General features: G+C 40.3%; 2 protein-coding genes across 2 annotated transcripts in view; one reads left to right on the top strand and one right to left on the bottom strand.

The window, feature by feature from the left end:
* Window positions 1-2,109: 2,109 nt before the first annotated feature.
* Window positions 2,110-9,593, bottom strand: LOC124133704 (eukaryotic translation initiation factor 3 subunit F-like). Its single transcript, XM_046498186.2, has 8 exons — window positions 9,462-9,593; window positions 8,931-9,001; window positions 8,335-8,414; window positions 8,024-8,161; window positions 7,036-7,127; window positions 5,148-5,284; window positions 3,022-3,135; window positions 2,110-2,261 (listed from the first exon to the last, which is right to left on the bottom strand). Exons 1-8 carry the CDS (start codon window positions 9,568-9,570, stop codon window positions 2,178-2,180), a joined length of 825 nt encoding a protein of 274 aa, XP_046354142.1. The 5' UTR covers window positions 9,571-9,593; the 3' UTR covers window positions 2,110-2,177.
* Window positions 9,594-9,757: 164 nt separating this feature from the next.
* Window positions 9,758-17,343, top strand: part of LOC124133754 (nuclear factor related to kappa-B-binding protein-like) — a 50,580-nt gene continuing 42,994 nt past the window's right edge. The window contains exons 1-5 of the mRNA XM_048387353.1: window positions 9,758-9,887; window positions 12,807-12,966; window positions 14,425-14,502; window positions 15,477-15,532; window positions 16,296-16,363. Coding sequence (XP_048243310.1) covers window positions 12,835-12,966; window positions 14,425-14,502; window positions 15,477-15,532; window positions 16,296-16,363 — 334 coding nt within the window. The 5' untranslated portion in view covers window positions 9,758-9,887; window positions 12,807-12,834. The remainder of the gene's footprint in view (window positions 9,888-12,806; window positions 12,967-14,424; window positions 14,503-15,476; window positions 15,533-16,295; window positions 16,364-17,343) is intronic.

Raw genomic sequence — 17,343 nt, 5'->3', positions numbered from 1 at the left:
TGAAGGAGAGCCAACATGATTTTATATGATCTATATTCAACTGTAGGGACTGACTTAACTGATCTGGTTTATCTCACAATGATCACAAACCGCAGCCATATAGCTGGAATTATTCTTTCAAAGTAACAGCGATATTGTTGTAATGCTATTTTATAATGAAGCAATTCTGTGGAAACATGCAGATATTGTTAACACTGAAACCCAGAACGTTGTGAGCTCTGACAGTTACCTCCTGTAGACTGCCACGTCAACTATTCACTGACCAAAAGTGCTAATATCTCGCCTCACGGACAGAAGCTGTATGGGGAAATAGGTCGGATAGAGCTAGACTGGTACCCTGCCCTTCGCCTCCTTGTGGCTGCAGGTGAGGAGCGCAAGCGCTGTAGGGCAGGTAAACCACCCAGGGACAGGGCGTGTCTCCCTTGTAATTGTTGAGGTATAACAAACATGTTGAGTGTAATAATTTACAGTTAGGAATGTCTTAGCACCTATTTTCATAAATATTTACATATTTCGTAGGTAAGACAAAGATAAAGTTTCTCTTAAAAGTTTGGCTACATCTTTCCAACTAGTACTCATCCCCATTCCAGTCCTTGTGCCTTGCAATAAAATAAATTACAGATGTAAATACTCCAAGCACATATTGCATAGCGGTGATAACTGACACACCTTCAAGTACATGTAGGCTACAAACAGTGTTTGATCACCAGAGCCGTAGTCCCAGGATACACTGCCTTCTTAGTCTACAGCCTGAATATACAATATACAACATACGCTTCTGTTATTTTTCTATATTTTATTCTTTGTGCTTTATGTACAGCTTTGTCACCAACTGATGACAACTGTTGATTTGCATTTTCTATTTATTCTGTTCAATTTTTGTGATCTTAGTTGTCCTCTTCAGATGACATGGTAAAATCACTAGCTTCTCACTAGCTTGAGTAATGATATAGTAGAAATCCTCATGATCACACTGACACAGTCTCCTATTTGGTTGGAAGAAACATCCAAATTGCAGTACAGATGGTCCACTGTAACTGATGACCCTCTTTTGACAGGATCATGTGCATGCTGATGATTACAGAATGGTGACTGCCTTATTATCCAGACCAAACTGTTGAGGTTGACAATATCCTTTCGGTGATTGCCCGGTCTAACTGAGCAGAGTGCTGCATGTTTGTCAAGGCTGAGCACTAAGGTTGGATTCCTTCATGGGTCCAGTATGTGATGCCTCTGCTTGGGGAGTCTGCATGGTATTGTTACATGTGCTGATGTATGTTTGAATGTGTGGGTTTTACTTTATATGTTGATCTGTACCTTGGGTGCAATTAGACATGACTTGAAGTAACGGGCTTTCAGTTGACTAAATTGCTTCTTATGTAAGCTTGTGATCTGATTGATTCAAGGGAGTAGTGAGTGAGTGAGTTGGGTTTAACGCCGTTTTTAACAGTATTCCAGTTATATCGCGGCGTGTCAGCTTAATGTGGGAGGAAAGCCCGAAGTGATGCAGGTCTCAAACGTTTACCACTTCAGTGAAACCCACGAGCACGGGTATGGTGCTGACAAACCTAGAAACATAATTGGGGCGAAACGGGATTCGAACCCACAATCATAGGTTTCTGGCGTGCCCAAGGGACGCAACTCTGCACAGCGAATCGCGGCGCCTTAGACGACTGGGCCACCCGTGCCCCCGATTCAAGGGAGTAGCTTTTGTGTGTTTCGTGAAAGTATCGGCAAAGCATTTTGAAACACTTGTGATTGTTGTAGACGTTCAGTGGTGTTTGTGACTGTGTGAAACAGCCTTGTTTGTATTGAAGCATACCCCTTTACTTTACCTTAACTCATAAAAGTATCCTTTAATATCCAAGTAGATGGAGAACTATAATATGAGTCCTCTAGAAGTAAATCCGATCCACAATGTGATGGATCTCCAATACTTAAACATAGACATACAACTGCCATTGTGCTATGATCACTTTGTGGACTGGCCCAGGCGTTGAATCCCTAATTTTGGTGTTCCCCACAGTGATATTGCTGCAATACCCCTCAACACAGCATACAATTCTACCCTCACCCAAGGCAAAACGTTGTGTTATTTCCGAACACTGGTTCCTGGCTGAGATTTATTGAGGTGTGGACTATGATACAGAGGTGGGCATACATAAATAGGGCCGTAGTTATGAGGAGAGCTGGCTGAGCTTCTCGTTGAGGGCCAGCTGTGTCCTGGTCAGGTTTGTAAGGTACACCACCATCAGCAAGTCCTGAAACATACAAGTTTGCTGCTGTAACTAAACATGAAGAGAGAATAACATTGATTAACATAATACGCCATTTTGTTTGCATATTATTAAAACATCATATCATGATGTTTTTATTCCAAGGAATGAACTTCAAATGAACCTTGAGATTATTTTGCCTTTGCGAATTGGCATGATCTCTTGGCACATGAGGAAAGTCTGCACAACAAGAAAGTACATTGGCCTTATGAAATTGTGATAGTGGTCTGTAAACAATCGAGTTTGGACCAGACAATCAGTGATCAATATTGTGAGCAATGATCCACGCCGTCAGGTACCATGACACGAAGTTAACCAAGTTCCAGAGTCTGTCCATTTAGTCGCCTCTTATAAGAGAGTTATTGTGTATGGTTTTACACCACTTTTAGCAACATCACAGCAGGGGACACCACATATAGTGAGTGAGTATGGTTTAACGCCGCTTTTAGCAATATTCCAGCAATATCACGGCGGGGGACACCACATATAGGCTTTACACATTGTATCCATGTGGGGAATACAACCTGGGTCTTCGGCGTGACTAGCGAACACTTTAACCACTAGGCTTCCCCACCGCCCATCACCTCTTACGATGAGCATAGGTTGCTGGGGCCCAGATAATAAATGACTGAGGTTTATTTTTGTTTGCCGCTACCAACGACCTAATTTATGTACAAACTGATATTAAACTGCAGGAACAACGGCCTTATCATTGCGGCAAATCACAGACAAAGGGAGTACAAACCTTCATGTTGGAATTCAGCATGGACTCGAAGTCCTCGGTGTCTGTGTGAGGGATACTGGTGACGATGTTCATCAGCATCCTTCCTGTCTTGCTGTCAGCAGGCAACTTGCCACTCTGCAATAGGCAACCCATTGTATGTACTCCGACAACGCAATCTACGCACTCCAACAACCCATTGTATGCACTTTGACAACGCAGTCTACGCACTCCGACAACCCATAGTACGCACTCCAACAACCCATTGTATGCACTTTGACAACGCAGTCTACGCACTCCGACAACCCATTGTACGCACTCCGACAACCCATTGTACACACTCCGACAACCCATTGTATGCACTTTGACAACGCAGTCTACGCACTCCGACAACCCATAGTACGCACTCCAACAACCCATTGTATGCACTTTGACAACGCAGTCTACGCACTCCGACAACCCATAGTACGCACTCCAACAACCCATTGTATGCACTTTGACAACGCAGTCTACGCACTCCGACAACCCATAGTACGCACTCCAACAACCCATTGTATGCACTTTGACAACGCAGTCTACGCACTCCGACAACCCATTGTACGCACTCCGACAACCCATTGTACACACTCCGACAACCCATTGTACACCCTCCAACAAACCATTGTACACACTCCGACAACCCATTGTACACACTCCGACAACCCATTGTACACCCTCCAACAACACATTGTACACACCCCGACAACCCATTGTACACACTCTGACAAACCATTGTACACCCTCCGACAACTCATTGTACACCCTCCGACAACCCATTGTACACCCTCCAACAACACATTGTACACACCCCGACAACCCATTGTACACACTCCAACAACCCATTGTACACCCTCCGACAACTCATTGTACACCCTCCGACAACCCATTGTACACCCTCCAACAACCCATTGTACACACCCCGACAACCCATTGTACACACTCTGACAAACCATTGTACACCCTCCAACAACACATTGCACACACTCCGACAACCCATTGTACACACTCCAACAACCCATTGTACACCCTCCAACAACACATTGCACACACTCCGACAACCCATTGTACACACTCCAACAACCCATTGTACACACTCCAACAACCCATTGTACACACTCCGACAACCCATTGTACACCCTCTGACAAACCATTGTACACACTCCAACAACACATAGGTTACTAAGGACCTGTCCTAACCCAGAATACCCACGGTACAACCAGCATAGGTTACTAAGGACCTGTCCTAACCCGGAATACCCACGGTACAACCAGCATAGGTTACTAAGGACCTGTCCTAACCCGGAATACCCACGGTACAACCAGCATAGGTTACTAAGGACCTGTCCTAACCCGGAATACCCACGGTACAACCAGCATAGGTTACTAAGGACCTGTCCTAACCCGGAATACCCACGGTACAACCAGCATAGGTTACTAAGGACCTGTCCTAACCCGGAATACCCACGGTACAACCAGCATAGGTTACCAAGGACCTGTCCTAACCCGGAATACCCACGGTACAACCAGCATAGGTTACCAAGGACCTGTCCTAACCCGGAATACCCACGGTACAACCAGCATAGGTTACTAAGGACCTGTCCTAACCCGGAATACCCACGGTACAACCAGCATAGGTTACTAAGGACCTGTCCTAACCCGGAATACCCACGGTACAACCAGCATAGGTTACTAAGGACCTGTCCTAACCCGGAATACCCACGGTACAACCAGCATAGGTTACTAAGGACCTGTCCTAACCCGGAATACCCACGGTACAACCAGCATAGGTTACTAAGGACCTGTCCTAACCCGGAATACCCACGGTAAACCAGCATAGGTTACTAAGGACCTGTCCTAACCTGGAATCACCACAGTACAACCCTCATAGATTGTTAGACGACTATTTTCTTCAGTGATGGTAACTTCATTAAATATACACAACTATATCATCAACTTCATAAATTTGATTAACCAGTATCAAAAACATAATTTGATTGCAAGAAGTAAAACAAGTTCTATACTAAGATAATAAATCAAAATACATATTACTCAAAAGAAATTAAGGAACCCAAGATTCTTTCACATCAGTTGCCCAAGCCTGCACTACATACCAGAACATCATCGACGTATGATAAGACAAGTACAATGATCTCCTTCAGCTTCTTCGTGGAGCTCTCAACGAGTGCCAGGTCCGAAGACATGGACACACTTCTCTTGTTGACAGTCTTCCCCTGCTGCAGGACGTTCACTGAAATGAGACAAGTGTCAGTGAGTGAATGTTGTTTTATATTGAACCCACAGCCTGCAAATGTTTTCTTTTAGATTTTTTAAAGACTAGTCTCATAGACTCAAATTATTGCTTATTGCTCCTCATTTCTGAAAAGCAGTGGAAACTTCCTGAACTGTGTTCCCGGAGAACAGAGAAAACATCTCACCCAACCTCACCCCTGGACTGTGCATGTGCACTGGAAGCATGTGACCAAGACCGGTTACTCGTCACTCTCTCATCCTAAGTCATACTTATTGCTTATAATTAAGTGGCGGAATATGAAACTGTCTGTCTGGCTGATCAGGTAGTTGATTCTTGGTGGTAAAATCCTATCAAAGGTTGAGATAGGTCAATACTTTATCGCCTCTGACAAACTAATCGCATGAATCTCTGACATTCTAACTGCCGTGGTTAGGGCTAGTGGAAACAACCTCTTCTGAGTAAGACGTTCAAAAGCAGCATGTAGTAAGGGTTCATATGCTTCACTGGTAAGGTGATGAAGCACCACATTCAGATCTCAGGCTGGGGCTTTGAATTGGCCATCAAGCCTGTACAATCTTAGTAAGGCTAATAATTCTGGAACTTTGAGTTGATTCTGTTATGCATTATTAGAACGGAAACAATCGCTGCAAGAGATGCTTGTCATTGAACCTTTGAGATTCCTTGTACTACGTATGTGACAAAGGAATTCTGCTACTTGTGGAAAGGGTAGCTTTAGCTGCCGTAAAAACTTTAAAATTGATCACATGAATTCCTCAAAGATCCACAAAGGGCCAGAGAGACTGCCTTGCCTGCTCTGTATGAAATCCCCTTCTAGTGACATTGAACGTGATAGGTTCCATATGTGAAGTATGTAAGAGTCTGGGTTTTTTTTATAAACTTGCATGGTGTGGGGATGTAGAGTGAGTGAGTATGGTTGTACGCCACTTTTAACAATATTCCAGCAATATCACAGCGGGGGACACCAGAAATGGGCTTCACACATTGTACCCATGTTGGGAATCAAACCCAGGTACTCGGCATGACGAGCGAACGCTTTAACCACTAGGCTACCCGACTGCCCCTGGGGATATAGAAGGAAGTTTGGCCAGCTTGGGAGTATTACTTTTGGTTTCCCTGTTAGTGCGAAGAGTTCTGGGAACCAAGTCCTTACTAGCCTGTAAGGCGCACCCAAAACCAGTAATTAGTTGTTGGTCAGTTCGACTTTCTGAATAATCAGTGGAATTAGTACCAGTAGTGGGAACGTGTAAGCATGTAGCCCTTCCTAGGATATGGCCTGGGAGGCAAATTTTCTATCAAGGCTTTCCTTTGTGAAAGTCCTCATTGGGTGAGGTGAGGTGAGGTGAGGTGAGGTGAAACAGGGTTAAACGTCGCATTCACAATTAGTGCACTTATAGAACGACTTGCATGTGTGTGTTTGTGGCTGCTTGGACAAATGCCTGTTTTATAGTGCTAGCCCACTGAGATACCGTGCTGCAGGTTAAATGAATACCTCACTCAGACACAGTATACTGAGTCCGAGCCAACCAGTCCTTGTTATAGCCCCTTAATGCCAAGTGCCAGGCAAGATAAAAACAAGTACCATATTTTAACATCTTTTAGTATGACGTGGCCAGAGATGAAACCACGACTTCCTGCTCTCCAGGCAGATGTTTTATCACTAAGCCATGAAGGGGGTCAGCCTCATTGGGGAAAAGCCCTATGTCCAAGTAATGAAGCATAACACTAACCTCCAATCTGTTCTGGCTCATATCTGACGATGTCGATAGTCACTGGTGTAAACATTGTCCCAACAGTCCGTCCTGGGACTCCCATCGGAGTGCTGAAAACAAACTAACTGGTCAGTACGAAAAGGGAGCTGAGAAGTTGTCAAAATGTTGTTTTCTGGCATTGATATAATAAATATGCTAAACTAAAACAATGCAAAAAGTGACATGTACCACCTGACAAGCCAACAGTAGAAACCAATATAATTTAGTCATTTACTATGGTGAACACAAGAAAAACTTTCAAATTCTGCACATTTCTACTGCACATATGATATCTTCCTTATAATCAACATTTAGTTGGGACTGTATATATATGCCAGGTTGATGCCCCCCTCCTGCCCCCCTCCTTCCCCCCTCTTCAGACACTTAACATGTTAACTGTGCCCTTGGGAATAATGTGCACCCCTCCCTTTTTTCATCAAAATCCTGAATCCACTGATGACGCATTCAGGGGTATGATTATCATCTTCCAAGGATCTCTCATGATTTGAACCTACAACCAACAGAACCTGATAGCATAGGGACTTAACTCTGCATAGCAAGTTTCAGCTCCTCGACCACAGGGCCAAGACAAATTAATGTCTAAAATCTGCAGAATAGTGTGTATATTTTAAACACAATCATCTCTTAAATACAGGAGATGCTTTGATAATATGTTCTAAATTTGTCTAGGAGATATGTTGGAATGCCTAAATGGATGTCATATAATTCTGGGGCAAAGTAGGTACAAGCAACTCACACTTGTCATAAGAGAAAGGACTAAAACATGAGATGGTTGAAACAATGTGTGATCTGACTTAATATCATATCTCGATGGTGAGGTTTGTTGTTTGGGCTCTCAATAATTGGTCAGTCTGGTTAGACTTGATTACTAAGAGCCTTATCTTAACCATAAATTGTGAGATAAACACAGCGACTGGTGTCGAAAAACATTAACACCCTCACTCACCTGACATATGCCTTCATCCCAAGTTTGCCGGTCTTGACGGTTGTGTCGACTGTGAGATGTACTGGGTTTTTGGCCTCTCTGGAGTAGTACTCGTGGATCAACACGGAGTGGCTGGACACATCCCCGCTGGTGGAGTACCTGTGACATCACAACATGATTACCAAACTGGCACAACTTGGGGGCTTAAAATAGCAAACTGCTATCCAGTGGTCACCATGGATGTTAACCCTAGGCAGTGTTCAGAAGTAAGTTGGGTCCTGAGAGTGAGTATATTATACCATCATATATCTATAAATGTTTAAAATATTTACCAGCCCACGATAACTTCTGCTGCATTAACCTTGCGGTACAGCTCGTACATATTTCTGGCATACTCAATATCAATGGCCACCTGAAACATGTAATATAAAAAGATGACATGAGAATCCTGATGACAAAGATAGACATTTTATCATTACAAAAAATTGTCAAATTGATTACTAAATCCTGGACATGTACAACCACTGACATACAGTAAATATAACATTGATAATCTTATTTCAGAAAATATTTGTGAGTGAAAATTTACGCTGCATTGACATTATTTCAGAAAAATAGAAACAAACATGATTCTAAGTTATATGAGCAAAATAATATTACACACAAGGCCTAAATACAAATCATCCAAATCTTTGAAGGCATTTAGAAGTTGGAAGAACATGAACACATGAAGTTTCTATGGATTACAATTTCTTTATTGTTTGTAACAAATGTTACATTTGAGATTTAGGATATTATGTTTGCAATGACATATTTGTCCCTTCATCAGGTAAATAAAGAAGTTGTTATCCATAAATCTTTCCTGTCTTCAAATCCTCTAAATAAAGCAAAACTACACGAAACAGAAATTCTCATGTAGATAACACACCTCATCATCAGATTCATTGTGCGGCACAGCAAAACAATTTGTCACTTCTATTGCACCCTTCTCATATGATCCTGAAACACAGATGTACACTACAGATAATTTCAAAACAATTTCAGCAAGGTGTTACATAAAAATTGATACACAGAAAGCATGATAGACATGTAAATGGGTTTGTTCTGAACATGGTGAATGCTGTTACCATCATAACTCATTACTGTTGTCAATGTTGTAGATTCTATCGCACAAATCTTATTAAAAGAGCCATATGGTGAGTCTAGTTTGATTGAAAACAATAATTTTAGGCTCTTCATTAGGAAATCGGAAACAGACATATCAAAAGCTACTTGGTAATAGTACTCTGACAGAACGAGACACGAGTTCCCAGTCAAATGACTTGAATTTGGCCACATGTTGTTTGTGATTTTGAAGTTTCTCCGACTGCTAAAAGAAAACATCACCAACATACGAAGACATTTTGTTACAAATCGGAGCCTGTGGAGTTGCTTTTATCATAACAGTTCAAATCCGTACCAAGCAGGGTGCCAATAACTCGTTTGGAGTCTTCATTTCTTCGTTCGTACGAATCAACAATGCTGAAAAGGACCACAGGATGAACCCGGCACACGAGGTGGGTCGCCATTTTGGAGGAAAAGAATTAGCCGTGAAGTTAATGGTATAAATATATGTTCTACAGTATCCCAATATAAACACTGCCGAATCAATTAAATAATGTTGTTACGATTTTTACAATGAACCTTAATTAGTATTTCTATTATCTATTTAGTCATTTTTAACAAGTTGCTTTGAAGCTATCATTTACTGCGGTACAACAAGGCTCTGAAAATTGATTTCCGGCTTAAAATAACTTTCACTATTTTTCATTGCATAATGCAACTATAGCTCCACGCAATTTGTTGGGCGTCGTCGAATAGTGATACAAATAACATTTGGTTATAGGTTTGTATGATTATCATTATTCAAAAATGTAACTTTACACAGGAAAAGTTCTCCTTGAAAATCGTCTACCAAGTATCACATGGGAATGTGAAAGGATCACAGTTCTGAAAACATGCATTGAGTGATTATCAGGTGTCATGACAATCTCAGCTATCGAAATTAATTTTTTACTCCACGTGTCTTACGTCTACAGACGTTTTGGACGAAACTGTTGGTAAATGCTGCTTACTGAGCAGATGTAGGAATCGTAATCGCAGTCTAGATTATAACTGTTCAATAGGTAATGGTCAATATAAAATGCAAACACTTTGCTTACTTTACGAATTGTATTTTGTTTGAAAAATACGTTTGCATAGAAATGTGGTATCCAGTTATAAAAACTATAATTATAGAAAATGTGAATAAATAGTTTGTTTAGATGCAGCCCAGTTGTTTATTCCACACATTCACTTGATTGTTTGGTATGTAGCCAGCCAAGCTGCACTCTGTTGGTTGCCCAGGTAGCATCCAACACTAAATCAGAATCAGACAATATTCAGGGGATCCATTTGGATCCCTGAGATTTTTGGGATGGTATTTATTAGGGCTGTCACGATTCACTCGCATATTTTATGAATCAATCCATATCCCTTAATGAATTGAATTCGATATTCGTAGTCATAAGAATCGAATATTTACGAAAAAATACAAATATTCATCAGAACTTATTATATGCATACATAGATTTCTTCAAAGACAACACTCCTATATGTTTAATTTGAAAATAATGTGGTCACTGGTCATTGTCACATTTGAGCAGATACTAATACGTTTATATATAAATGTATAATATAATAATAATCATTAACACTGTCAGGATGGTCAAACCATGTCAAATAGTTCATTTTGTGTTTGTTTCACTGAATATAATAAAGGATACATCAACTGATGACTTGTTGCTGTAAACAACAAATATTCATAAACAAATATTCATATTTGTTACCCTATATTTGTGGTACATATCATATTCGCCTCGTAGTGTATTCGTTGCAGCCCTAGTATTTATGTATGTTTTCATTTGGCTAAGCTATTCAGTATTACTTGCTAGTGATCATTTGTCCCCCACACATGGTCATGACTTGTTTTACGTTTGCTTGCCTTCATTCAAGGAAGAAATATTAATCCAAAAATGATGAGCAATATTGCCTCCAGCTTGGAAATATTAAAAAAACACCAGTTAAGCACCTTGCACAATATAATTTTAGAAAAGACACATGGGAGTGTCACGTGACAGTTCATGTAAAACAAATTCCAACAAGGTGATGCAAATTTGGTTCAGTCATTGCTTACAGTATGTCTGTCATTTCAACCCAAAATACAACCTAATTTAGCACTTTCATAACCTGATTAGATCATGAAATCACATTGAGAGTGGATGTGTTGTATTCAGGACAGTTATTGTTCACATGCTGTTATGTATAGGGTTTTCTTGTAGAAATGTCGTTTGGTGAACAATGATAACAACATACTTGTTAAAAGGTTCATGGTTCCCAAGTAAGAATTTTATTTCAAAATTGTTTGTCAACTAGTGTATTTATCAAAGAAAAACAAATTGTACCATACTGCATATGTCTAGGTTTTGTAGCCTCTATCATGCATACAACGTAATAGACCTATGAATGCATAATTTTGTTTGTTTGTAATTAGTGTGCAATAAATACTTTTTAGGTATGTAGCTTCAGCAGGTTTGCCAAAGCGGAATGTGTTTTGTATTTCATTTTCCTGTTTCTGGATTTGACTTTCTGAAGCCACATTTATAAATAAATAAAATAAATGGAATTTAGTCCAGATAGTTTGTAAAACTTTGTTTATGAATTTGGGGACTCCCCAAAACTGAAAGGTGAAAATCAAAGAAAAATGAAAAGCAGTGATTTTTTTATTCCATCAACCAGAAAAAGGTAAAATGTTTAAAACCCCAACTAATTTACTGTCACTATCAATAAACTATAAGAATGTGTGCCCTTTTTATTATTTGTCAGGTCCCTTCGATTGACCCGTAAAGAGCCGGGATAGAATAGGTCTTCAGCAACCCATTGCTTGCTGTGAAAGGCGACTATTCTTGTCGTAAGAGGTGACTAACGGGATCGGGTGGTCAGACTCACTGACTTGGTTGATCGGTGTCATGGATCCCAATTGCGTGAATCAATGGTCATGATATCAATCACTGGATTGTCTGGTCCAGACTCGATTATTTACAGACCGCCTTCATATAGCTGGAATATTGCTGAGTGCGAGTTAAACAACAAACAAACAATATTATTTGTCAGCATTTGTGAATAATATTTTTTCACAGAAAGTTTATATATCTTCATGTATAAGCTCTGGATGCTGTTAACTGTCAATAATGAGACACAAAGCATTTCTGATGGAAATGTACATGTTAGAACATGAACATGTTTCTGCAGAATATGTTGCATGTATGTTTTCCCACAAAAAACAAATTATCCAATAAAATCAGTTTTGCCAAATTAACTTCTTTTTCTTTATCTTGACCACCAACCATCCAATTTTGGATTAAAAATAAGTAAACCAAGTAATTAAAAAAAAAATAGAGTCTTAATAGTTTTAAGGCAATACTGTAACCTTGGTAACAGTAATGTTCTGCAAATTTTAGAAAAAAACACAACATTTTGCTTTAAATAGACCCATTAGCATTTCAGATTGTTGTATAAATGAAAAAAAAATTTCTCTTGTCATTCTGCGTGATTGTTTATGGCCTTTAGAACAATGTTGGGGATGAAATCCTAATAAAGCTAATTGTGGACTTGACATCCTACATCTGGTTCCTTGCTCACACAAAGTTAATCAGTGTTTGTCGTTTCGCTTCAGTCATGCACAATTATTTTCAATTGTTTCATGCTGTAGTGTTGTTCTGTTTAGTGCTACATGGATGCAAGCTGATTGACAAATGGACTCGATGGACCCAGAAATCGATTCTGATGATGGCAACTGGCCCGAGTTCCAAGACTCCTCTGTTCGGACAGAGAGGTGTTTGTTTGGTCGGGAGGAGGTTCAGCTGCCTGAAGTCCTTATAGAACAGGTAGGTCCAAATTAGTTTATTAGCATGCTTTTTTTTGGAGTGTGCAGTGAGTTTTGCAAGACTAAAAATATGACCCAATATTAACTTAAGTATCATATGAGTGTGTTTTTATCATTATTTATCATTTTGTTTGTGTTTCTCTTAGCATTTCTTGGTGATATGACCCATGGTGTTGAGCTCAAGGTACTGGTTAACATTCGGGGGGCACGGGGTCTAAGGCGCTGTGATTGGCTGTGCAGAGTTGCGTCCCTTGGGCACGCCAGAAACCTATGATTGTGGGTTCGAATCCCGGTTTGCCCCAATTATGTTTCTAGGTTTGTCAGCACCATACCCGTGCTCGTGGGTTTCACCGAAGTGGTAAACGTCTGAAACCTGCATCACTTCAGGCTTTCCTCCCACATTAAGCTGACACGCCGCGATATGACTGGAATAATGTTAAAAGCGGCGTTAAACCCAACTCACTCACTCACTCTGGTTAACAATCCATTCTGTTGTGAGTCTGAGATGTGTTAGTAATCGGTCTCTTGCATCAATGGCATTGAATGAATTGTTAAATCAAATAACTACATGATATCAAGGTCACAATTTAAAAAGAACAAATTTTAATAACTTTGCTTTAAAAAAATAAATGAAACTATGGCAATGGAATATGTCATTAGGTTCTCTTTGGAGAATTGGATCAAATTCATAATAGTACATTTACAGACTTTGTCCATGTAGGATAAATTACCTGATATTTGACAAAGAGTACACGTAAATGTAAAGTTGATCTTTTGGTAATATTTTTTAGTGCCCTACACATTATACAAATACAGAGTTGTCTCCCTTTGCATTACACCCAATATTACTTCAGGTTTCTTTTGACGCTCAAGGTTTGCTAATATCCTTTGATTCCTTACGTTCTGTATTCTGTGTACTACTATATATAGATTCTATGAGGTTGTGATGATGACATGTGTGATGTGGGGAGGTCAGTGTGCGAGGGGAGGGTGTGTTCCGCAGGGTCGAGCCCATTGTGTCTGTCTGAAGCCTTTCTTATTGTCGGTTGACCGCCTCTGTGGTCTAGTGGTAGAGTAGAGAGCGGAAAGTCCGGGGTTCAATACCAAAAGACATTACAAAATGGTACTTGTTGTTACCCTGCCTGGCGCTGGTCATTAAGGAGTTAAAACAAGGATTAGTCGGCTCAGAGTCAGTATACTGTGTCTGAGTGGTGTGTTCATGTTAATCTGTGGCACAGTATCTCATCGGCCTAGTAGACTAGTACAAGCAGCCACACACGTACATGCATGCACATCGCTATATAAGTGCAATACCTTTGGAGGAGACTTTAAACCCCATTTCATCTCACCACCTATTGTCAGTTGGATCTGTTGATTGTTATTTACAAAAGTGGAATAGTTGTAAAACTGTTGCTATAATTCCAAAAACTTTTTTTTCTGTGTATGCTTATTCTTTCAGAGTCATATATTTCAAGAAGTGTTATCACAAGATATGTGGGACACAGCCCTGAGTGATGCACAAAAACAGCACCTAATGGTGAGTCATGGATAGGAGTTGAGGGGAGACAACTGGTCCTACAAACAATGATGCAGCAGTGTTGTGTGTAACATTTAGTTGTTTGTTGGTGTTGAATGAGTGATTGAAGGAGTAACGTTTAACCATATGTCAATTTGAGTAGCCATGGGAGCATATAGGAGGAGACAGGTTGTAGATGTCGCCACGTTTGTCGAAGCCTGGACCTCAGCTGTCTCAGTGGTTGCTGGTGGAATTTTTAACTGATAATAAGTGCTATTTTTGAACATTGGTAAATTCTTCAATTGATGTGATTTAGGTATGAGAAATGTTTCGGTATCATTACCCTGGAATGAAGTATTTTTCAAACTGACTGTGAGAGCTGATGTTTCGTTGTTGACTATGAAGCATAATCTATGTAGAATCAGTGTAAATTATATTTGAACTTACTTGTTATTTTGTTAAGGAGGTGTTTGAAAGTCAAAGTAGTGTTTCTCCAACTGCCATTGTGTGTACGAGTGGCCCAGTAGTTTAAGGTGTGCAGAGTTGCCTCCCCTGGACGTGCCTGAAACCTTTAATCATGGGTTCGAACCCCAGTTTGCCCCAGTTATGTTTCTAGTTGGCCCAGTTGTTTAAGATGCTGCAATTCACTGTGCAGAGTTGCCTCCCCTGGACGTGCCTGAAACCTTTGATCATGGGTTCGAACCCCAGTTTGCCCCAGTTATGTTTCTAGTTGGCCCAGTCGTTTAAGATGCTGCAATTTGGTGTGCAGAGTTGCCTCCCCTGGACGTGCCTGAAACCTTTGATCATGGGTTTGAATCCCAGTTTGCCCCAGTAATGTTTCTAGGTTTGTCAGCACTATTTATTCCGGAGGTGTAACACGTTCTGAAACTCATAGTGTTTTTAATTGCCATTTAACTCCAAGTTCTTTTACAGGATACATTTTCTGAAGTTGTTATTCGTCGTTCTAAGGATAATGTTTTATGGAATTATTTCAGAAATTCCTGCCAAAGTTTCCACAAAAAGATGGTGAAGAAAAGGAAGAAACTGTAAGGTAATGTGTAATTGGATTTCTGTTTTTCTTCCTGCCATTATTTCCTCTCTTGTATCTTACTCACTAGACTCGTAACTCAATCTTGATATGTTTACACAACACAAGGTGGGATGAATGTCTCACTGGCTTTGTCGTTATGTTGTTATCTTTGTACATTCATTCCGCCTTGTGTTGAGTTAACATATCATGATATATTTTTATATACAAACACTATGCACTCCCTCAGCATTCACCCGATGAAGGAGCAAGAAGTAGCTCTGAAACGTCGTGACAAAGAATAAAAGAAGTTGCTATCCATTAAAAGTGACATGTATCCATGTTCTTCAAACTTCAAAATGCGTATCAAAGACAATTTTGATCACGTAATATTGGTTTGCTTTACTATTTGTTGTAGGGGGCACGGGTGACCCAGTTGTCTAAGGCGCCACGATTCGCTGTGGCACGCCAGAAACCTATGATTGTGGGTTCGAATCCCGGTTCGAACCGATTATGTTTGTAGGTTTGTCAGCACCATACCCGTGCTTGTGGGTTTCACCGAAATGGTAAACGTCTGAGACCTGCATCACTTTGGGCCTTCCTCTGACATTATGCTGACACGCCGCGATTTAACTGGAATACTGTTTAAAGTGGCGTTAAACCCAACTCACTCACTCATGTATTCATGTTCTTCCAACTTCTAAATGCGTATCAAAGACAACTTTGATCACGTAATAATGGTTTGCTTTACTGTTTGTTGTAAATTGTGTATTAATTTGTGTTTCAGGAGAATATTCTCAGGCGATGAGTTCAAGTTTGGAAACCCGTTAACTCAGTTTCAATCACAGCTACGAGGTAAGAAGACACACTGTTGACACTGTTGACAGTACAGGAAAACCTCGTTAGTCGAGAAACCCTGTGTTCTGTCTGATAGCAAAGTTTGTGTTCAATCAAGGGGACATTGCTGGGTACACATGAATCGTTAATCCAGAGCTCGTTAATTGGTTTTACATAGAATGGTACTACATGTATCCACATACATTGGTTTGACTGTAGAGGCGTTTCAGTGTCAACTGCTAGTCATTCCTGTGACAAGAGACGTCCTGTGATGTTGCACAAATGTTGTTAATTAAGTATCCGAAATCTGTCTTTGTTTAAGTACATTTTCATTAGTGATATGGACTCTTATTATCATTGCCCGTAAAAAACTTGAGCTAGCTGATCAATTATTGGAAGATGGAATATAAAAACAAAATGATCAACACAATTATTCAGACCACTGTATAGAGCAAGTCGCGTATATGATGACCTTACATGAGCATATAAACTGATGGCAGGCTGGATTTCATATTTTGTATGGCCTCAGCAGCAGTCCAGATAGAAACTATGACTGTATTCAATGACCCCCAGCCTGTGGTGATTCTAGGTAAAACAGAGGTCCCTGGCTGCCTATGGCATCCTTACGATTCGGGTGATCAGGATTGCTGACTTGGTTGATGCATGTCATCGTGTCCCAAATGTGTAGATCGATGCTCATAATGTCAATCACTAGATTGTCTGGTCGATTAATTATACAGACCGCCATCATATACCTGGAATATTGTTGACTGTGGTGTTAAACAACAAACACAAACAAACGCCAACATCCCCTTTATGTGAGTTATGTCTGATATGATATTAACTGTTGGTGTTTAATAAAGTTGGAAGATGTACATTCTATTAATACTTCATACATTAATGTGTGAGTTATGATGACATGTGTATGTCCCAGACTCGATTATACACAGACCGCTGTCATATAGCTGGAATATTGTTGACCTGACCAAACAAACCTG

The sequence above is a fragment of the Haliotis rufescens genome, unplaced genomic scaffold, assembly GCF_023055435.1.
Source record: "Haliotis rufescens isolate VD_foot unplaced genomic scaffold, xgHalRufe1.0.p SCAF_7, whole genome shotgun sequence".
Classification (NCBI taxonomy): Eukaryota; Metazoa; Mollusca; class Gastropoda; order Lepetellida; family Haliotidae; genus Haliotis; species Haliotis rufescens.
This window is presented reverse-complemented; position numbering and strand designations above follow the sequence as displayed.

Bases quoted from the DNA above. Each gene is read 5' to 3' on its own strand.
- LOC124133704 (XM_046498186.2), bottom strand. From the start codon at position 9,570: ATGGCGACCCACCTCGTGTGCCGGGTTCATCCTGTGGTCCTTTTCAGC. The intron at 8,415-8,930 runs GTGTGTTATCTA...TACATGTTTCAG, and splicing joins ACAATGAATCTGATGATGAG to GTGGCCATTGATATTGAGTA. The intron at 5,285-7,035 runs GTTAGTGTTATG...GTCTCATTTCAG, and splicing joins TGAGCCAGAACAGATTGGAG to TGAACGTCCTGCAGCAGGGG.